At 48.0% G+C, this 21,231-nt stretch overlaps 4 protein-coding genes across 8 annotated transcripts in view; 1 reads left to right on the forward strand and 3 right to left on the reverse strand.

The window, feature by feature from the left end:
- Positions 1 to 273: 273 nt before the first annotated feature.
- On the reverse strand, positions 274 to 4,705 carry LOC105190843 (AMMECR1-like protein). Its single transcript, XM_011153820.3, has 4 exons — positions 2,866 to 4,705; positions 1,905 to 2,015; positions 1,614 to 1,819; positions 274 to 1,511 (listed from the first exon to the last, which is right to left on the reverse strand). The coding sequence occupies exons 1-4, from the start codon at positions 3,078 to 3,080 to the stop codon at positions 1,345 to 1,347; spliced, it is 699 nt and encodes a 232-aa protein (XP_011152122.2). The 5' UTR covers positions 3,081 to 4,705; the 3' UTR covers positions 274 to 1,344.
- A 357-nt stretch (positions 4,706 to 5,062) lies between these two features.
- LOC105190842 (uncharacterized protein CG5902-like) lies at positions 5,063 to 10,065 on the reverse strand. 2 transcript variants are annotated; one of them, XR_850396.3, is made up of 5 exons: positions 9,541 to 10,065; positions 8,388 to 8,498; positions 8,009 to 8,214; positions 7,369 to 7,880; positions 5,063 to 6,964 (listed from the first exon to the last, which is right to left on the reverse strand). XR_850396.3 is itself a non-coding variant. In XM_011153819.3 (4 exons), the coding sequence occupies exons 1-4, from the start codon at positions 9,936 to 9,938 to the stop codon at positions 7,714 to 7,716; spliced, it is 882 nt and encodes a 293-aa protein (XP_011152121.1). In that variant the 5' UTR covers positions 9,939 to 10,065; the 3' UTR covers positions 5,063 to 7,713. The 2 variants fall into 2 exon arrangements, 1 of the variants encoding a protein (XP_011152121.1); XM_011153819.3 differs by having other exon boundaries at positions 5,063 to 7,880.
- A 1,762-nt stretch (positions 10,066 to 11,827) lies between these two features.
- The window catches only part of RhoGEF3 (Rho guanine nucleotide exchange factor 3), a 129,056-nt gene continuing 119,652 nt past the window's right edge, over positions 11,828 to 21,231 (forward strand). For all 4 annotated transcript variants that reach the window (XM_025300364.1, XM_025300366.1, XM_025300365.1 and 1 more), the window contains exons 1-2: positions 11,828 to 12,026; positions 12,717 to 12,836. The gene's annotated coding sequence lies outside the window, so the exon portion shown is untranslated. The remainder of the gene's footprint in view (positions 12,027 to 12,716; positions 12,837 to 21,231) is intronic.
- LOC105190844 (venom acid phosphatase Acph-1) lies at positions 17,130 to 20,889 on the reverse strand. Its single transcript, XM_011153821.3, has 7 exons — positions 20,568 to 20,889; positions 19,962 to 20,069; positions 19,156 to 19,421; positions 18,773 to 18,929; positions 18,562 to 18,685; positions 18,261 to 18,472; positions 17,130 to 18,039 (listed from the first exon to the last, which is right to left on the reverse strand). Exons 1-7 carry the CDS (start codon positions 20,658 to 20,660, stop codon positions 17,767 to 17,769), a joined length of 1,233 nt encoding a protein of 410 aa, XP_011152123.1. The 5' UTR covers positions 20,661 to 20,889; the 3' UTR covers positions 17,130 to 17,766.

Below are 21,231 nucleotides of genomic sequence, written 5' to 3' on the forward strand. Positions count from 1 at the left end.
TAAAACTTTGGACTATAATTCCAAACGCCTCAAACTTCATTGTAGGAATGGTATAAATATGCAACATTAAAAATTTATACAACATATTCATGCCATTTATATTTCGTTATACAACAATCTGTATATACTATTAAAAACAAAGACGAAAAAATCAACATGCTTATGAATAAAAGTTACTGCATATGGTATGAGACCACATTTACTAGTAACCTAATGATGAAAAGAAAAAAAAAAAACCTTTAATTTATACCATTAATGCAAAGAAATTTTGTTCAGACGTTATAGTGTTATATCGTGTGAGGTGTTAAGTATGGAACAATTAATGCGTTACATCTTAGAAAGGAAACAAGTTTTGTACGTTGCAAATGATATAGCGCGTCAGTTTGTTGACTTTGCTTCGATAAATAAAATTACTCCTCGACTGTATATAAGGAAATTTGAATATTCCTTTGCTCGCAAAATCTGCCGGTAATTTATATCTGCGTTCGACGGCGCAAATAAATATGCAAACACAGAACCGTCACGAATTCTCGAAGGTTCCTTACGGCACTCGTTTTGTAAATACCAATGTTCCCGTCGAATATCCTAGCATGATGGCAAAGCTAATTGTAGTATTTACATCTCATACATCGATCGGTGGCTAGTCGAATTATAAAGCGTTAGCGAACTGAACTTGGTTCCATCGTTGCACGCAAATAGATCATTCTTCCATTTTCGATTCCAATTTAACAATCATAAAATTGTACAACACGAGAACAAGAATCTACCTTATAGAAATGTCTCTAGCCGCTAATATCATTTATTTTTATCGCAAGTGTCACCTTGGAAGAACATTTACTACCATACTCACTTGCATTTTCCTCACAGAGGAATATATCGCGCGACACAAGGGAAAATGAGAAAGACAAAAAGAACAGATAGAAAGACTAAATGCTGAACAATCAAAATATAATAGGCACCAATTAAAGCAGTAAAATAGATCATACATGACATTAGATCGCCTCTTACCGCATCCTAGAAATTCATTTTTCAACGTTACAAAACTTTGTAAAGAATAACGATGAAGCGAAATGAAGGATGCGACATATAATTCTATCAGAATGGTGGGTAGTTTTGCATGGGTAACATAACTGAAGAAATCGGTGGCATCGGTAGCGTATGTATGAAAGTGGGGTGATTTGGTTGGACCATAACTAAGGTATGCTGTTGATTGGCCATGAAAGAGTTATATTGAGTGGTACTGTATTGTGGATAAATGGTATTAACTGTGTCAGTATTTTTGTAACAAAACGTGCCAGGCGTTTGGCAAGGTAGGGGCCCCTGAATAGGACCCCAAGCCAGCTGCTAGCATCTCCGGTTGTGCCAATGTGTCATGTAGTCTTGATAGCTTACAGTAACCTTCTCGCTCTGGTACCGCGTCAGCTTCAAGCTGCGCCTAATGTCTGGTGTGACTAAGCCCTTATAGCCGCCCTTGTGTAGTAACGAGTCTATCGTCTGTATCTGGTCCCAACCTGTATATAGAGAAATACGCTGGTCTGACGAACCGTCTATGTATCTACTTGATCAACACAATACGCTTTGCGCAACGCGCGTGTGTGTGTACATCTACGAACCTTGCTCGGTCGCAACATCAGGTAAATAAGTAGCAGTTCTTTTGTTGCCCTTCTCATTGTGGAACTCTATACGAATACCGTGAACTCCTATTTCCCAGTCTAAGTAATCTACGCCATCCTCAAAATGCCGCAGTATAGACACACTTACATGTAAGCGTGGTAATTCTTCTCTTGTTATAGGATTAAACCGCGAATCCTTAAAAGCACTGTAAAATATAATCATTCAATTTATATAAGAAGCCCGCTTCAAAATTTCATCATCGGAATCATCCATCCAAAAGTCCACGTTACCTAGTAGTAGCATATTCCCTAAGTCCTGCATGTAAGTGCATGGCATTGAATGTACCGATACAACCACGTAATCTCATGTCCTTGCCAATTGTCCATGTTACAAACAGGGGGCTGGAAAACATAGAAAAAAAAGATACAGATAGAATAATCATCGACATCAAACTTGGTGAGGATTTACAAGTTAATCCTGTAACAAAAGAGCTCGCCATATTAAACTGTACTTGTATGCGATAAAATATAATTTTGCCTAAGTTATACAGAATGCTGCTCACTAGCTTCCACCTTGAGTCGATATACAGACAATACATTGCTATTCCTATAAGTAACGCAATAATCTTCCAGCGAATAACATTGCGATACACATTGTTGCTATGAACAATAATCATCATTGCAGTGAAAAAAAAGGAAGAATGGGGGATGGGAAGATACGGAAGGAGCGGTAAACGATTTTCATTTGTTTGTTTGTTGTCCAAGTTAAATGAGACATAGGATACGCGTAACAACAAAGACGCGACGTTTACATTTCGATAAAGCAATCCGCAACATACAACAACGCTCGCATGCCGCATAACCTCGGGGTAGGACAAGGTCGAGTGGCACGAGCGAGGTAGAACCGATGAAGGTTCCGAGAGGGGTAGGACGGCATAGCTCGCAGGACACATTGTCATCGTCGTCGAGGAGCCGCGCTCAACGAGCGTCCCCGTAGTCAGTTGATGATACAAAGAAGAGAATCAGCCCACCGACAAAGAAGCGCGTTGGCGTGGGTGGCGGGAGAAAAAGGACGGCAATGGGGAAAAAAGCGCTCACAGCGGGGGTGGGAGAGGGAAGGAAGGGAGGGAGGGAGGGAAGAAGTGGCGGGTCGGGGAAAGCCACGAGCGTGACAGAGAGACGCTCCTCGCGACGTGAAGTGGGACAGGGACGGTGGCAACGCGTCGGGACGACGTCAGTGGTGACTACTCACAATGCTTCGTTGCTAAAGTTGGGCGGTTTTGGTGGGTCGAGTTGGTGCAGTTGGCAGTAGAGGACATCGAAACAGTAGAAACCCATCTCGGGCTGCACGATCGGCGTGTTACGTATACGTGTGCCGTTTGACAACACCGTGGTACCATTACACGGTGCGCCCGTCGAGTTGTTGTTCAACTTTTGCTTCTTCGTACCGCAACAGCCAGCAGCCATGTTTCCCACTCGACTGCCGTCGACTCCCGCGACCCGACTGCGGACACGAACGGTCTACGACCCGTGGTGTGTGTCTCACTCTCGTCCGCCCGTCGCGGCCGCCGCCGTCGTCGTCCTCGTCGTAGCGTGCGGTGTCGCGCGCGCGCCCCGCCAGATGCCACCGCGCACGCCAAAACAGCTGTTTCATCGCCCGCCATTTCGCTGCCGCGAGATTCGTCCGTCCCCCGCTTACGCTCCCATACGATCGACCCACGCGCGCCGCTTCGCGCAAACGTTCGTTCATTCATAATACAAAGAGACGAAAGCTCGGTCCTGTTTTGTTGCACTGTGTTGCACTTTCTGCACCCAAGATGAAATAAATACGCATCGAGGCGTCTGAAGGGAAGGGGGAAGAACAGAATTGCGTGCGAATTGCGTGAAGGACACACACAGTCGAAGGAAGGAGCGTGCGCGATCCAAGATGGTATGATTCTCGACGTGAGACTGGACGAAACAATACATACAACAAAAATGGCTCGAACGATAACGTCGGGTGTCTACTTGTCTCTTGACGTACTTCTACCGTTTGCTAAGGCATAGCAAAGCGAGCAGGCTGCGAGCAGGAGTCTCGTTCTTCAACGAGCGACAACACGCGGAGCGATAGACAACGCGACAATGAAGGAATCTCCTTCCTACTTTTTCAGAAACAATTGACATCGGCAAAGAGTTGCCGCGTCATTCGCAAATCGTCCTCCTGGACGAGTTTCAAAACTCATTCTAACACGACACATGTCCCAGCAGGTTTTACGGACGCGCACTTTTACCAAACTCGATATCCTTCGGACAGACGCAGAAGATTACGGGTGTCGGCTAGGTCACCGCGAAAGAATCAGGCACGTGAGCTCCTCCACTTGGCAGAGCGGAGTATTATGCCACACAACAATGCCGCACGACGCTTCAGTCGTCGCCAATTCAATTCATACACGCGGCGAGATAATCGCGCGTACGCACTTTCCCGCATCGATCTAACGCAGCGAGTCGCGAGGTCCAACGGCGACGGTTAAACACGCCACGCGATAGGTGAAAGCGACAGCGAATGCCTCGGTTCGCAATTCTCGACCGCTCACGTCCGCCTGCTCGTCGCGCGTTACTTACCGCGCGGCAAGTGCGCGAAGGACCGTGCGGTTGCGGTGTGACACGGCGAGCTCGTATTTTACCACGCACCCCCATCACAGGGTGATGAACAGCGGCGGCGGCGACGGCGGTGGTGAACTTTACTACGTCGCGAGCACGTTGCGAGAATCACGAGCCGGCACAACCAAGTCGACACGAGAGAGCGACGTGACGACGCGCGATTTCGCCGAGCGCTCGCGCCCGGGGAAGAAAGAAAGCCGGGGAAAACGTCGTCTCGGCCGACCTCCTCTCCGTCAGACGCGAATGCACTCTCGACTGCGCGCAATATGTCGACGCCCGCACGCCCGCGACCGCCGCGAAGATCGTCGTCGCGCGCGACGCGCGGCGGACTGTCACGGCGCGTAAGCACGCGCGCTCCGCCGCGTCAACGACGTAATCGCCGGCGGAGCACGTACTCCCTTCGTGTACGCGAAAAGCATGCCCTTCGACACGCCGCACCATCGACACGCACGCACGACGACGACGACGCGATTCGTCTGCGCGTCGCGACGCCGGTCGCGTTGCACTCACGCGCGCGTGACATTGCCGCGCCATCTCGCGGAGCGGTCGCGCGCAATTGGAAAATATAGATAAATAGATCTCTCTCTCTCTCTCTCTCTCTCTCTCTCTCTCTCTCTCTCTCTCTCTCTCTCTCTCTCCCGCATCAGCTGGTGTATTTTGTCGCGCTCTTTCCTGTGCGTTCATGTAAGACAAGAGTTCTCGTGTTTACTCGCACGAGTCGTCGAGAGAGCTCTCATTCATTTTTGCAAAAATTCCGACTGAGATAAGGGGCGGACGAACAGCGCGGGGAAAATTGATTGCGATAACTCTTGTGACAATATAATAAATCTTTATTCCGTTTTTTCTCCACCGCGGTGAAAGCAGCCTGCAAGTTACAAGTCAGTGTGGATCTCGAACGTCGGCGGCTTCGTAAGTCCGCTTTTCGCGCCGGCGTGTTTGAATGCACGCGAAGATCAGCCTGTCGTCTTACGTTACGTCGTCAACGTCAACTCGGGCGAATACGTTTAGTCTCGAGTTGGGAGAAACCGAGAACGGACGCCGATTGCCGTTGGTTATCGAGAAATGAAGCTGATGAGATTAAAGTGGGCCGGATCTGTGGACGAAGCGCTTATTCTATGCAGTTTTACAAGACACGTCACGGCGAAAGTTTTCGCCACGAAATGCACGGCAATCCAGCGAATTTGCACGGTACGTGACGATTAATTAAAGAGTTGCGTTTGAGTGCAAACGCACTCCTATTTCATTGTCAAAATCCAACGCGCGAGCATATTAGCCGCTTGTGTAAATTGCGAAAATTCAAATTTACATTTATGACGATCGTTAGGATCATATTCCTCCCTCGCTGTAATACAGCTGAACAGCGAAACTGCATTATTGTAAGTTTTTGTTGCACAAACAGACGAGACCCCGTACGAGCCAAAATGAGAGCTCGTATGCAACGCGAAACGCGCGCTTCGCGTTTTATTACTTCGTATCGTATAATAGAATATCGTAATGACATTGAATCGAAGCACGCGTGGCAGTTTGTCGAATTAATGTTAATATCGAGACTCAAAAGGCGAGAACAATTCGAGAAATCGCCAATCAATCATTCATTAGGTGAATATCTCGATTAGTAACGCAATGTGACACGGAAACACGACGTGACAGAGATAAGATACAATAACAATTCTTCATTTATTTCTTAACGAATGTCCTTAGTATAAAAGATACAACAACGAATAAATTGGCAGTGTGTTATCGCCCGCTATCGATAATAGCTGGCAGTTCGAGAGAAGAAGCAGAATTGACGTTGAATTGTGTGTCACGATCTTGCCAAGTATTCAGTTCATTAGTCGTAAAACTGTGTGTGTGTGTGTGTGTGTGTGTGTGTGTGTGTGTGTGTGTGTGTGTGTGTGTGTGTGTGTGTGTAAAATGCGCGCAAGTTGCGTAATTATACATCAATAGATGTACGATACAAGATATATCGCGACTGTGCTACGTAGCTATCACGGAATTGTAACATTTTTATAAATCATACAACACTTAAAAATTCACGATGAGATCTTCCACACTTTCTCTCTCTCTTTTTTATTTTTCTCTACGTCTTCTTTTCTCTTCTTTTACGTCTTACGTCTAACTTACGTTCTATCGTTTATCTTTTTTGCTGTAGTTCTCGTTTCTTCTCTAAACATTGCTAACTAAAAACGATTAACCACAGAAAATTTACGTCATCTCGTTAAGCTTACTCGACTTACTCACGTGATACACGTGATGAGTGTAATTGTTTCGATAAGGCGAGAATCGCTTTCACCACGATATACTATCTCACGCTATCTCACTAAACACATCCAGATGAATGTATGTCCCAATCAGAGAGAAATATATCAACAAAAATATTGTTTATCAAAAAACCGAAATTTCGTCTCGGTTTCGTCTTCGTTTGACGTACGTCGTTCACACACGAATGTTCACACACACGTAATACTTATCGTACAAAGAATGGAATATACATCAGTTTGTACATTAAACCTCGCGAAGCAGGCAGTGCATTTTTAGGCTGAATCACTGACCCGTGGAAAGCGTTCGTTCGTTGCCACTCGCGTATATCACGGAATCACGAACGGATTCTTAGTGATATATATATGGTGGCAGCGTTAATTGCCGTTGACAACGGACGACCCAATGCATCCGTTACAAAGTGGGAGTTTCTGTGTTGCCATCTTCATGGACTAGAGAAATTTTGGAAATTATTTTTATTTTAAAATATCAAGACGCTCTCTCATAGACGCACGTGCGAACATGCAAATGTATATAATTGCCGAGGCGCGCGAATTTCATTAGAGATCCGCGTATCGAATCGAGACGCGTGATAAAAGTGCCATGTGTGCGGAATCGACGCGAGCGTCGTTACCGTTTTTTCTGTCGACGCGACGACTTAACAATTAGACAATGTCGTGATGCGCGCGCGCGCGCGCGCGCGACAACGTCGTTATTATCCTCAAGACGGCGCGCGTGATATATCATCAAACGGGAAACCGCGTACACTGAGACACGAGAAACGCGCAGCACCGCTTGAAGCGGTGGAGAATCGCGCGAGGAGAAACCGCCGCCAGTGTCATTTTCGCTTACGTACCCCGCGTACTTCCGCGACTTCCTGCGTCGAGGAGGAGCGATGCGGTCGAGGATGAAGAAGCGGCGCAGACGGATAGGACGGACCCGCATTATTCCACCAGCCGGGCGGATTGTTACGTATCGGCACCATGACCGGGGGGATCGGGGGCAAAGGTAGCGGGTGTATGAATGTCGAGCGACCGGGCTGCGTGACGATCTGCGTGTTCTGCTGATTGGACACCAAGGGATTGTACCGAGCGTTATCGTGCGGCGAGACGTGAGACGGACTGACTGCGTGCACGTTGTTATAGCGAGTCTCGGCGGATCTCTGGGGCAGGGGCCCTTGGGCAGGACCCCAGGCGAGTTGCTAGCATCTTCGATTGTGACAATGCGTCATATAGTCCTGATAGCTCACGGTGACCTCCTCGCTCTGATAACGAGTCAGTTTCAGGCTACGACGAATGTCGGGCGTGACTAGGCCCTTGTAGCCGCCCTTGTGTAGCAGAGAATCTATCGTTTGTATCTGGTCCCATCCTGAACATCGGGTTATAAGAGGGTTATTGCTATTGTCCCATTGTCGTTTTAGCTTTCGACATTGGAGCTACAAGGAGAATCTGCTCACACTACTACTTGTCCTACTAGCCTACGTTACAGATACGCACCTTGCTCCATAGCTACGCTGGGCAAGTAAGTGGCCGTCCGCTTATTACCCTTCTCATTGTGGAACTCTATACGAATGCCGTGAACGCCCACCTCCCAATCTAAATAGTCAACCCCGTTCTCGAAATGCCGTAAAATCGACACGCTCACGTGCAAGCGCGGCAGCTCGTCCCGTGTTATCGGATTAAATCGGGAATCTTTGAATGCGCTTCAAAACATACATAAAAATATATACGTCATAGTGTGCCTGCTCTGTCCCAACGCGTGGGACATCACAGTTATACTCGTTATATATTAGCAATCATCGAAATCTGACACCACGTAACATCTCTCACTCTCTCTCTCTCTCCCTCTCTCAGTTTGTGAGAAACATTGTCTCACCTAGTTGTAGCGTACTCTCGTAGCCCAGCGTGTAAATGCATCGCGTTAAAAGTACCAATACAACCTCGCAACCTCATATCTTTTCCTATTGTCCACGTCACAAATAAAGGGCTGAAAAGATGCATCTGCATTAAAAATCTCGCGCTTATAGGTACACACTCTTCTTTTCTTCTACTGCAACCACACATACACATACACATATATACGTACACACATACACACACACACACACACACACACACACACACACACACCAGCGAACGAGAGGAGTGAAGAGGAGCGAAGCAGACGAGCCAGCGAATCGTGCCCATCGCGTTGTACGACACGCTCGATATTCGGCGAAAATACGGGAAAAATAATAAATACGATGAAAATAGCATCGAATGACAACTCGGTTCCCAGCGTTAATCTTCCCGACGAAGTTCCAACGTGCGTGCGTGCAATGCACGTGTGCACGCAAGGACGTCTACAAAGATGATCAACGCATCGCCACCATTGCCATTAACGACGCTCCCGCGTAGATACAACGTCGTAACAACGAAAGTGCCTCTCGGTGGCCTATATAGCAGCTGGCAATACAATACGAGAAATCGAAGCGCGCCCCGCGATAACGCGCGCACACCAAATCCACACACGCGCGCGCGCGCGCGCGACCCAATCAAACAATGCGTCAATAACGCCCGATCACGCAGGTGGCTATTTCTCGCGGGCTCGGCGGGGCGGCCTCCGTCCTCGAAGATTGAGCTGACTCGGCGAGCATGCCGAGCGACGTGCGCAGCATGGAAACGTAAGTGACGTGATAAGAAAAAGAAGCCGGCCGACGCACGGCGTGAAATACACAATTTCCCCACAGTACATCCACGCTGCGTGGGGAATCGACGTCGGCCGACGTCGTCAGAAATCGCAAGACGATCGATCGTAATCTCTAATCGCGGACTCGGCGACAAAGCGAGCGCGGCGTCCGGCCGCCGCGATAAAGACGACCCGTTATCGGTGATAAACGAAGACAACACAGCTGACACGACGCGCGAGCGAGACAGAGCGCGGTCGTGCTGCGCGAGTGGGACGAAGACAGAGGGGAGAGATGGAGACGGATAGATGGCATGTTACATACGTGTAGGTATAGGTAGGAGACACCGCGAAGGCTACTCACAACGCTTCGTTGCTGAAGTTGGGCGCCTTCGGCGGGTCCAGCTGGTGTAGCTGGCAGTAGAGCACGTCGAAGCAGAAGAAACCCATGTCCGGCTGGGCGATCGTGCACTTCCTCGGTTGAGGAGCACCGTGTCGCGCGACAACGCTGCCGTCGCAAGGCGATAGGCTCGACGTACCGCCCAGCCTCTGCTTCTTCGCGCCGCAGCAGCCAGCGGCCATGTTCCTCCTCAGGTCACCCGCGAGCACCGTCGCGGTGGTGGTCCTCCTCGGCGGTCTGCGTTCCTCCTCACCGCGACGTACTCTACGTCGACGTCGTCGCCGACGCGCGCCGGATCGCGCCCGCGCTCCGCTAGATGTCGAGCCGGCGGCAGCGTGAACAGCTGTTTCATTACCCGCCATTTGTACGGCGTCGCGTCATCGCGCCATTGATAATTAGCGGCCGCGTCCGCCGTCGCGTTGCGTCGCGCGCTGTGCTGCGCTGCGCGTTGCTCGACAACGTCCGACGATCGTCGACCAACGTCGGGTCCCTCGCGAGATGGCCGACTCGAGCGCCTCCACCGATGCGCCTTGGGAACGTTGACCGCTGCTCCTTCTGCCCGCACTTTTCCTGTATTCTGTACTTTCCTTTTATTCTTCTACGCTCTTTCGTACGGAGGCTAACCTGTACCTCGTGTGTACATACCTCTTCATTGCCGTGTCATTGAGAAGAACGCAGGCCTGTGATAAGTGCAAAACGGTAATGCTTTGTTTTTCTTCAGTTGCACCTACTGGAGTGCACTTTCTGCACTCGGAATAAAACGGAATAAAAACGGAATAAAAAGGAAACGAGTCATTTGAACAATTTGAGTGGCATATACTGCGATATCAATTGTTTGCAGTCTCCGTTGTTTGTTTCATTCTTTGTGACAATCTTCGGACTAGATTCTTATATTATTATGTGTTCCGAAAGTAACTATATCTGTATAATGTAACTAAGCTAGGCGGGAGCACGTATCAGAAAGTACCAACATCTTTGGTGGAATTTTTATCGCTCTGAAGTTTATGTTATTTCACCTGCTCTACATTTTTAAATGAGGAGGATGATTTAGCAACATGGAGGACTTTCTTCTGCCCCTCAACGTACGCGAGCTTTGTTTATCCGGAACCAAGGACGACAGAATGACTCGTCGTCTTCTCTCGTTGGACGTTGGACACAATGTTTTCGATGAAAAAGAGGAATCCACTGATGCCAAAGGTTTGCCGGTGCACTCACTGTAAAATGTCACACACAAGCGTAAACATGACACGAACCTCGAAAACACTCGGCCAAACACTCATCGAAAAAAGTATCGGAACTTGAAACGAGAATGTACTGATAGTCGATTTAACGATGATAATCCGAGATATCTATCTATTTTTTATCGTAATAAGCCTGCGCTTCTTAAAACGACGCTCACTACGCGAGAGTGTTATGACCTTCTGTTCCCTCCTACAAGTAGAACCAGCAGGGAAACCGTTACTCGATTAAGTCTATCGTACTTGACGAGTCGACCAGTAAATTCGTCGGACAACGAGTCCGAATCTTGGAATCTTGAAATCGACACCGCGGCATATCGTAAAGGAAAATTGCGTCTGATGATCGTTACAGCGTTACTCGGGAAACATTTACGATTTATATAATGAGATCGGATTACGGAATCGAAATGATTTATTTATCCTCCAATGATAAACGGTCGATACACGTAATTGCACCCGACATGCGAGCGACATTAGTTTCCCATTCGTTTCATGTGTCCGGTTGCTTTCGCTTGTCCCATTACAAGCTGAATTACCGCGAGCTATCTTCAGTCACTATCGCAAGTCTGAAACCTTCAATTTCTCTTCGGCAGCGACAAGCAATGATGTGAAATCCCAGCGCGCTGTTTGCTCGACACCGTATAGACGGCGTGCGACTGCGCGGAGTGGAGCGGCGCGCCGCGAAAATTGCGAAAGCAAACGCGTAATGACGTCGCCGGCAGCAAGGGCACCTGGATTCCTAGTTCCTTACCTGGCACCTGCCTACGATGCACCGTGGAGGTGGCCGAGTCGTGACAGCGGAATCAACCTGGCAACGTGCGCGCGCTCGCGGCTACTCGCGCTACTCGTGTCACACTCCGCGAATATTTCTGTGACATTTCGGCATCTTCACGAGCCCGCCGCCGCCGCCGCCGCCGCCGCCACCGCCGAACGGCCGGAACGGGCGGAACGGGGAACGGCGCGGAAACGTCGGGAATTTCGTGGGACATCGGAAGCGCGATCGGCCGGCGCGAATTCGCAGCGTTCGGAAATTCGCTCGTGTGCGACGTGAGTGCGCGCCGGTGCGGCTCGCGGCTTCGCGTGCCGCACGGACGGATTTTTTGAGTGCAACGTACCAAGGATAACGCCGGACCTCGAGCGAGCGCAGCGCGCGCGACTCGCTGCGTGTACGAGGCGCGGTGCGGCCAGCTGCCGGAATCGACGAGCGATCGGGTGAGTCTCAGGATAGATTATCCATCAGCCGTGACAGACGCTCTTTTTTCCTGACGCGACCTACGGCCGCATCGACTCACTTATAACGCTTTCGAAGCCGCAAACTCGCGCGCGCGCGCGCGCGCGCGTTTCGCCGAACGCGTCGGTTTCGCGGGCGTTACATAAATCGTGACGACGGCGCGAACGGTCAAATGTGAGTCACGTTTGCGCAAGCTGACGTCGCCGCTGTGAAATCACGTCTCGCGATTTACCAATTTTGCTTGATAGACGCGTCGACGAGTCGTCGAGGCGCAACAGCTCGCCGGCGGCAGGTGAGAGTCTCGCGGCGATCTTTTCTCGCGATTTCCAATATCGAGCGGCCATTTTTGTTTGCCGTCCCGATCCATGATGATTCCAGTTGGACGGAAAATAGTCCATCATAACCTCACGTATTTATTATCGTCGCGCGGAACGTTATGTTTTCTCAGCTTCCTTATCGGAATATTAGATTAGCGATCGAGAGCAATGGCGTCTCTCTTGACTGTTAACTGGCTCATTTCCGACCGATATTTTCGTTCTCGCCGGGAGCGAGACAACAGTAAATACCTTACGTCACTGTCGTTTACGGCAGAGGTGTGACATTTTTCCGGAACTGCTTTACGCGCGGATTGGAAACAGCGTGACAACAACTTTTTGCTCGCCTGTTCGTAGGTACGTCAGTCCTTTCTCCTGGCTCCTGAAGATCAGTGATTAACAAGTGCGCGCCCACAGCGACTCTCGTCCGCACGCTCGTCTGTGCTACCTGCGTCTTATCGGTCCGGTTAATCTCAGGTAAGAGTAATTAGTCCCGCAACTCCGAAAACTATCCGCGTGGCGCGTGGTTCCCATCAGTTCGGCCCGAATTAATTAGAATATACGTCGTGTATTTATCGCGACGTGATGGGCACCACCGCCGACGCCGTCACACGTTCCCATTCACGTGCCGCAATTATCGCGTTGTCTGCGAGGCCAGTCATGTTTATGACGGAGCTCGGAGATGCTTCGCACGAACGGCACGATCTATCTATTAATAAATCGTGATTATGCGCCTATACAGAAACCCGACGATTCGCGCTGCCAAGCTGCATAGCTACCGAATACCGATTAACCGGCGCGGCTATGGACGCTAATTGAAGATTATCTATTCCGCGAGGATACTTGGCGTACTTCTCACTAACGAGATCTGATTCTGATATCTGCCGATATACACCGGAGAGTATCTCGCTCGCGATAATAAGTGCCGCGGATGATGCTTTATTTATTTCAGACGGTAGAGTCCGTTAATTGCTTATTATAAACACTCTATTTCATATCCTGCAACGAGAGTAACTATTGCTGACATGTTACGAAATACCGTTGCTGTCGCAGCACGTTGCTTCCATTTCGACGCAGAGAGCAATCTATCACTCTTAGAAAGCTTGGAGAGATTATGCCGAGATTAGGATTTCATCGTAGAAAACGTCGTTCGAACATGCAGGCTGTTCGAAGGATCGAGACGACAACGTCGCCTTGATTCGATGATGCTTTCTAGATTATTTTTCGGGAGCCATCGCGGAGAATATCAGAGCGATGGATCCGACAAAATCTCGGCGCGGGGCACGGCGGTACAATCCAGCCGAAACACACAAAATGCATTTGCCGGTTTAACGCAGTAGCTGTTGATAATGCACTCGCTCCGCATACCGCAGACTCGGTTTCGCCATTAGTATTCGCGAGGTAAAAGGTGTCTCGCCGGAATTTCGGTGCGTTATTGCAGCAGAAGGTAAAAACACGCGCGGAATGGGCCGTTTAATCACGCGAGTCCACAGTCGGCCGTAAGGTCGATTCGCGATCGCTCTCTCTTGCTCGTCGTACGCAACGAGTCGCGGGATAAGTTTATCGGTCGGAAAACCGCGGCGCTTCGAGCCAGGCTGATGTAATCGTCACGCAGGTGGGTTTCACGCGTAAGAAAATGCGCGTGCTTACGCGCGGCTTAAATTACACGGCCAAGGAAGCTGCACGGCCGTGCGCTTACGATCGTTTGCGCGCGCGCGCGCGCGCGCGCCTCCTCGTAAAATGCAAACAATGCTCCTCCTTCGTCATTCCTCGTAACAATCGCGGCCAATTACCGCCTTCCTCCTCCTACTTTGTCCGATTTTTCCCGACAATCCGATCTCGCTCGCGCGGCTCAGGTACTTTATTTTCATCGAGCGCTCGCTCGCTTGCTCACTCACTCACGCACGCACGCTACTTTCCATTTCGTTTATTGTCTCGTTGTTGCACGTGCATTCGCGTCGGGCATTTAAAATGGAGATACATTGAAATCTTGAAGCGAAATTTTTGTCTCCATACAACCGTGAAGAAATTGTACTCTCTATATAAGCGCATATATGCGCGTGCGCGCGAATCTCACACAAGCTTTGTCCTCGACCTCCGCTAACGCGGCGAAGGATGTAGTAGCCACTTGAATGCTTGCGGTAGGAATGCACTGCATCTTTTATTCGTGAAATGCGGCGCGCAGCGGAGGGAAGCGCTTATGAGAAATACGTGACGGATCGCTGACTCACAGAAGCGTGCGAGTTCTTTCTTGATGCATTTTGCATAAATGCACGGCGAGAAAAATGCTTTCAGCCGGGAGAGATGAGAAAGCGAAAGGATTTACGAAAAACGTCGGGCTATCACACTTATGAGAGAACGTGTTAATAACTGGAATCGAAAATTATAGCGACCGTCGGTTGCGTCAGTCGTATCTACATTTTATAACGAGAGAATGAGTTAAAGCGACTGTAAAATTAGGAAGGACTTTAATTACCTCAGTATCTTCCAACTCCTATTATCCTGATTCTTGTACGATGCTTGTTGTCTGCTGTTTCTCCCCCGCCACATGATATTCGGTGACAAGATAGCACGATCTATTTGTCTCGGTCTTTTATATTATATTTTCCAACTCACGTGAACTGAACGCGATTACATCTGGATCTTATTGCGGTCATTCGGCGAAATTGTGCTCGCCGGCAATCGACAAGATACCGGAAATATTTAAAAGACAACGAATACGCTCCGACGGAATTCACGTAGATGCAAACTGGAAATTCCTCGCGATGCTCCTTCGCCGGTGGCGTATCTGCGCCTGCCACTTAAACAATCGCGCGCCTATTGAGAAATTCTTGCCTTGAGAGGACATTACCTGCCGCTCATCGGTGCGGTATGTGCACTCCCACACCTTCACCTTTACACGCTCGTAATTTGCCATCTTCCATGATAAGCGTGCGTACTCTGAACGTCGCGCGATCACGATTTGTTTTATTTACGAACTATTTAAAAAGAAGAATGGCTTGTGTTGTGGACTTTCTACCTCCTATTGGTCTGCTTTTGCAATTAAGTCTCTCTCGACGTGACTAAAAGAATTTAAGTGCTCTCGCTCATGGATGTAGTATATGAAAAAATAAATAAATAAATATATATATATATATATATAAATTTTTTTTTAAGAAAAATTATTTTTCGAAAGTGATATTGCTCGAACAAAGATTTGAGATCAAACGTCCGTGTCGAGCGTTTGAAGTACTTTGTTTGAACTGAAATACTAGTAGCGAGCTGGCGTTTCCGATCGCGCTAACGAGTCTTCCAGATCTCGAGCTTTAATAATTCAACGCTGTTAATTATTCAAATTGAGCGGCATACTTGCGCACATCCATATACACACGTAAGTCCTGTGTGTACACACAATTTCGTGTAAATTAGCGCAGTGGTTATGTGCAGCGCGTATCGAATCGTACAAAGTACACCGGACAGTGCCAGCGGCACTTTGGCTCGCAAATTATTCTCGTAATCGCACTGAAAATGTTTCCTTTGGCTCGAAACGTTTCGCCCTCTGTCTGTTTTCTTCTCAGAGGGGGGGATGAGTCGGCGTGGATTTAAATTGAAATCCGATAAAACACGATCGGAGGAAATAGAGAGACTCATAGCGTGAAATGAGAGATGTGTGCGCTGTTCAAAATAATTCATCGAATTCGCGTCGCCGTCACGGCGTTTTACATCAACGCGAATGACGCTCGCCGCTTCAAATCCAAAAGAGAATAGAAGAAGGAGAAGGAACGAAAAAGAAGACAGGGATCGTCGCGTTAATTTTATCTCTTTTCTTTTTTTCTTTTACCGTTTTAGTCCGCGGCTGTCGGACATATTCATTTTCTTGATAGCAGGAGAAACTTGTAAAACAAGCGTGTTATTTGTGCCCGATGATACCTCGCGCAACGCGCTGTCAAGAACCGTCGTTATGTAAATAACGCACTTGATACGAAACATGCTCCGAGTAACGAGTGCATCAGATGCACACGCATTCGCGGTTTCGCCACGCAAGGTGAATCACCGTAACGAAAGTGCAGGGACCCCTCCTGGCGCGTATCTGCGCCGAGATACTTGATTCCACGCCGAGCGGAAAACGCGGCGGCGAAGGATCGCGCGAGAATCACGCTGCGACGGCGGCGGCGGCGGCTACGACGCTTCTCAGGCTCTTTCCATCGCGTTTTAGCACGCCGTAAATATTAAATGTCACGCATAGAAATAAATCGCCGTCTCCTCTTTTGCAATTTTTAACGGCGCTCCGAATCGAAGCGACGGGTACGTCGATCGAAATCGCGATGCTATTTCTACCTCGCGCATCTACGCGATACGCCGGTGCAGCTAACCGTAGCTCATCGCGCTCTCAGGTTCTTGAACTCTTCACCCCGGCAAAAATAGGAGAATCGGTCCGTTCATTTCGGAATCGAATTTGCTCCAGTTTTACGTGCGTCAAACGGAGAGCTTAATCCGATTACGGCGCACCTGTGACATTAAAATACTTGTCAAACTGACGATTATACTTTATGCAGCTTCTGCTCTCTGTGCTATTCTATTAGCAACGGTTTAATCGCGCATTTAATACGTAACCTAGTTTCTGTTGCATAATAAACTGTTTGTACTTTGCAATCGGATGGACGAATAGAGAGACAGAGACAGAGACAGAGAGAGAGAGAGAGAGAGAGAGAGAGAGAGAGAGAGAGAGAGAGAGAGAGAGAGAGAGAGAGAGAGAGAGAGAGCGTATTTTGAGACTTCATCAACTTATTATTACTTGATCTTTATTGATTCTCATATATGGCTTTTAATTCAGCGTTTCACACAAAATTAATTCTAATATTAAAACAGCGGAATGACGTGGTTCCTAGATGTTCGTATGGCAGTGAAAAGCATCGGTGGATGTGTCTCAGGTGACCTCTATCGACAATGTTTAATTACGCACATCTATGAACGATCGATGAAGTCTAACGCGAGTTTGCTGGCTCCGCGCTTATGATATTCACGCGCTCGCGAGCGAGGGATTTACTTGGGAATGTGTGCGATTACCAAATATTGATTACAAAATAAGGTATCGGTATACCTGCATCCGCGCGTGTATCTCATCTATTTACATATGTACAGAGTTCGTGTACGACACGACGCTATAACAACGTATGCGGTAAAATGCATCAACGCGATAACCGCAACATACGCAGTGAAACATATATAGCCGCAACTTTGCTGGGCTTCATCCGGGTACTCTCATAGTTCGGTAAGGTATTTCCGATACGGCTATCGGCCAGCACGAGCCGCTGATTATTTTCGCAACTATTTCCCCGGTTGAGGGTCACGTTGTCGTTTAGTCATGCGGAAGTACCGAAATAAATAAATATTTGGAACATACATTCGCGTTTTCACACGGGGACAATCACTTCTGCACGAATTTGGACGTGAACGCGAGTAAAACGGTGAGGAAGATGTGTCGCCAAATCCTGTCGTCGGCGACGCTCGCCGCCGATGATCGATGATGCGCGTTCAGCTTGAGACCGTCCGTTGTTTTATCCTTCCGGCAGTAATACTCCTCGTCGTTCGGCAAAATGTCCTTTACGATGTTGAGAAACTCTTCAAGAGGACATAACTCGGCGCAGCCAGGGATCGTTTGAACGATCACTTGCTCGGTAACGCCAGTCCATAGCAAGACCTGCGGAGATAAGACACATCATCGATATCAATCCTTGTTATGTATTGGAACTTGGAGTATCATTACCAACAGAGAGTAAAACAGATTGAACACAGGTTGTAAGAGATGAGAATATAAGAGAAAATTGATCTCTCTTTTTTCAAGTAAAAATGTAGCAGTGTAGATCGATTTAATCGCTGAATAATTTACATGATAAGTGTGACAAGTCTCGTGTAACCTACCCGGACGTAATAGAATCCTTCCTTATCGCGGTGAGTCTCCAGAATGATCGCAGAGCCGTAAGCAGGCACTGCTGGTTCGTTCGTTCCTAAAGCGTAGGCAACGGCGGCCACGTTGACTTCGTGACTGCCAAATAAGAAAGCTTTCTTGTCTTTTGACAACTTTTCCGCTTGGTGTTCCTTTATATCGTCCATCATCTTGCGAAGCAGCATACCTGCGGAAAGCGTCGCGATTAGGGATTTTGCGGTTTTATTTTTAATGCTGCTACGACAAAGTATGGATTGTTGCAGTTGCTGTGCTAACCTCCGTTCAATCTCCTCAAGGTCTTCGTGTATGATCGAAGCTTAAAGTCCAACTCTATTATTTCTTGCATCGGATTCGGGAAGACGTTCTCTGTCCATCTCGGTAGCGTTAGATTTTGCGCGGCCTGCAAAGAATCGTACGTTAAATTTGGAATTGTTGGTTGATCAACTCGTTGCTCTTCTCGTTCGATTTGTTACCGTCGTTCGCTTACCTCTTCCTTCAATAGATTGTACATGTGGCTAACCGCCCCTGTACTGTTAATCAATTTGCCCGAGTGGTCCGTCAAATAATCCATCACGTTCTTGTACTTATTGATCATCTTTTTCGTACTGTCCAGCTGAAGGAACCGTCTGTACTCTTCTTGATATCTAAAAATCGACAACAGTAGGGAATAGCTCGCGCAATTCGGAAGTCAGAGGAACGTTATCGCAACTGCGAGAGACTGAGCTGAAAATAGGAAGAGAAAGATACGAAGTCCCGATCCCAAGTTTCCCAAGATGGGAAGATCGGCCGTGAGGAAGTTTCAAGACGAAAGATTTAAGGATCCTCGAGTCTCTTACCGCTCCGCGATCGATTCTCTGTAAACTTACTCACCGATGACAGAAATGCGGAAACAAGAGGTTGTCAGTCTCGTACGGCACGAAGAACGTCCAGGCCGGAATCCAGGGCAAGTGCGGATTCCAGGTTTGCCTCTTGGAGGGCGGGAATAATCCCGCCAGCACTAACTGGAGAGACAGCTGGGTTCGTGGGACCTCCGTGGATCGGGCGTAGATCTTGGCCGGCCAATAATCCGGACCGAAATATTGATCGTATCTCTCGCGCAGCATTGTCCCGATTTTGTATTCCCGCATTTTGCCTTCCTAATTGTAAAGACCGAGAGAAAGAGAGAGATTACAATTTGGACGGACGTCGTACGAATTCGTGTAGGAGATATCGGAGAAACGCGCGAGTGTTCTTTATTGAGCCGACTGTATCTTCAACTTTGAAAGTAACTATATCTCCAGTGTAATAATCCTCTCTCGGAGTGAGACACATTAGCACAGCACCTGTACGATTTAATTACAGCCCGTTACTTGGACGCCTTTTTTCTCAGAGCATCCGGAGATTTTGGATATTAATGTCAAACGTTACGTAATGGCGGGGCTATAAAACTGTAAAAGCGTTGTAAAAGACAAATTCTTTAGAATTTGTCAAGTAGATTTTGTATGCCTCAAGAAAACGTTATCGTACGTTAGAAATATATTACGTAACGATGATACACCGTAAGACGCGCGCCGTATGATGCCGTTGAGCAACGTTGAGAAATCGCTAATACGGCAAAACTATAATGAACGAATCGATACGCCTAATTACGCCTAAAGACGTAGTGTCTCATATCGATCGCCGTAGTTTGTACTCACGTTAGTCAGGTCACCGTTTCCCATTGGATAGTAAGAATGGTCGCGATACGGGTCGTTGGGGTAGTTTTGGAACTCGCGATGAGGTACTTTGTCCCCGTGGCGAAATACCTTCGAAACAGAGAACATTCTTACTTATATAAGTTGTATCGCCGTCATTTATTATCATTACTGTCATCGCGCTGACGACGGTCTTGATAATGTAAATGTTTTGTTACTTGTCTCGCACGAGGGGATGATCATCACTTGCTTCGTAACTTCTTAATTTCTTTCGTAAACTTTTATATCTCCCTTTTTCTCTTTCAACGTCTCGATGCGCGTTCTCTTGCGCGCGCGCAAGCGTGCTATTGATTTATTTGGTAAAGAACAGTTTAAAACGAACTCGCTTCACACTCGTAGAAGAAACGGATACCGGGAGAATGCGATTTTATCTCGCACGTTTGCGAGAAATTCAGGGAAGGATATCAAGTCTTCGAAGACGATGATATGATCTTTCCTACACCCCGCGTAGTAGATCGCTACAACTTTCTTTTCGGGAAAGTGATCCTTTCCCGTGTGCGAAGCACACGAATCACACGAATCTACGAAAAAAATGAGATAATTCTTTACCACATGGAGCAGCTGCAGTTCCATGTCGGAATTAGCGCACGCAGCGAGGCCGATAAGAAACGCGCCGAGCACCATCGATTGCACTAGAAACATTTTCGCGATGTTCCCGAAGGCACTTGCAAACCAATCGAACACTTTCGACACACTCTGATCGGACCTCAACGACGGTCGCGTCCGGAATCAACGATTTCACGCCACAATCAGCAGTAGTGTTTGTATTTCTACTCTCGCCTCTCTGTTGGCACCTGCGAGTGGGGGTGGATAAGGAACAGTCGAACAGGCTCGCAATTCCAACGACTTTTATCGCAGAGTTCCCCGCTCAATGACGCCTGATCCTTTTCCCTGACGTCGGTCGTCTCGTTCCTCGAAGGCCACGTAATCGAAGAGCAGAAAACCCACAGAAAACCGCACTGACATTCACGTAGGGAATCCTTGGTCCGTTTTTGCAACAAGCCCTCATATCCTGTCGGACCATATTTTATGTGCAAAAATCGTAAATACGGACGAATGGTCATGTAGCAGCCGAAAATTTGTCTCTCGGACGCAGAATCTGCTTTCTTTCTTCGCGAAAATTTCAGCTCTAACCGACGTATAATTAGCGAGATTATTAATTAGCGAGATTGACGGAGGATGAAAGGAAGGAGCTTATCTTTTCCGAAATATC

Source organism: Harpegnathos saltator, unplaced genomic scaffold, assembly GCF_003227715.2.
Source record: "Harpegnathos saltator strain DR-91 unplaced genomic scaffold, Hsal_v8.6 scaffold36, whole genome shotgun sequence".
Classification (NCBI taxonomy): Eukaryota; Metazoa; Arthropoda; class Insecta; order Hymenoptera; family Formicidae; genus Harpegnathos; species Harpegnathos saltator.

Bases quoted from the DNA above. Each gene is read 5' to 3' on its own strand.
- LOC105190842 (XM_011153819.3), bottom strand. From the start codon at position 9,938: ATGGCGGGTAATGAAACAGCTGTTCACGCTGCCGCCGGCTCGACATCT. The intron at 8,215-8,387 runs GTGAGACAATGT...TATGTTTTGAAG, and splicing joins CGAGAGTACGCTACAACTAG to CGCATTCAAAGATTCCCGAT. The intron at 7,881-8,008 runs GTGCGTATCTGT...CCCGATGTTCAG, and splicing joins CAGCGTAGCTATGGAGCAAG to GATGGGACCAGATACAAACG.
- LOC105190844 (XM_011153821.3), bottom strand. From the start codon at position 20,660: ATGTTTCTAGTGCAATCGATGGTGCTCGGCGCGTTTCTTATCGGCCTC. The intron at 20,070-20,567 runs GTAAAGAATTAT...TCTGTTTCGAAG, and splicing joins AACTGCAGCTGCTCCATGTG to GTATTTCGCCACGGGGACAA. The intron at 18,930-19,155 runs GTGAGTAAGTTT...GTCGATTTTTAG, and splicing joins TTTCCGCATTTCTGTCATCG to ATATCAAGAAGAGTACAGAC.
- LOC105190843 (XM_011153820.3), bottom strand. From the start codon at position 3,080: ATGGCTGCTGGCTGTTGCGGTACGAAGAAGCAAAAGTTGAACAACAAC. The intron at 1,820-1,904 runs GTAACGTGGACT...TATATTTTACAG, and splicing joins AGGGAATATGCTACTACTAG to TGCTTTTAAGGATTCGCGGT. The intron at 1,512-1,613 runs GTTCGTAGATGT...CTCTATATACAG, and splicing joins TGATGTTGCGACCGAGCAAG to GTTGGGACCAGATACAGACG.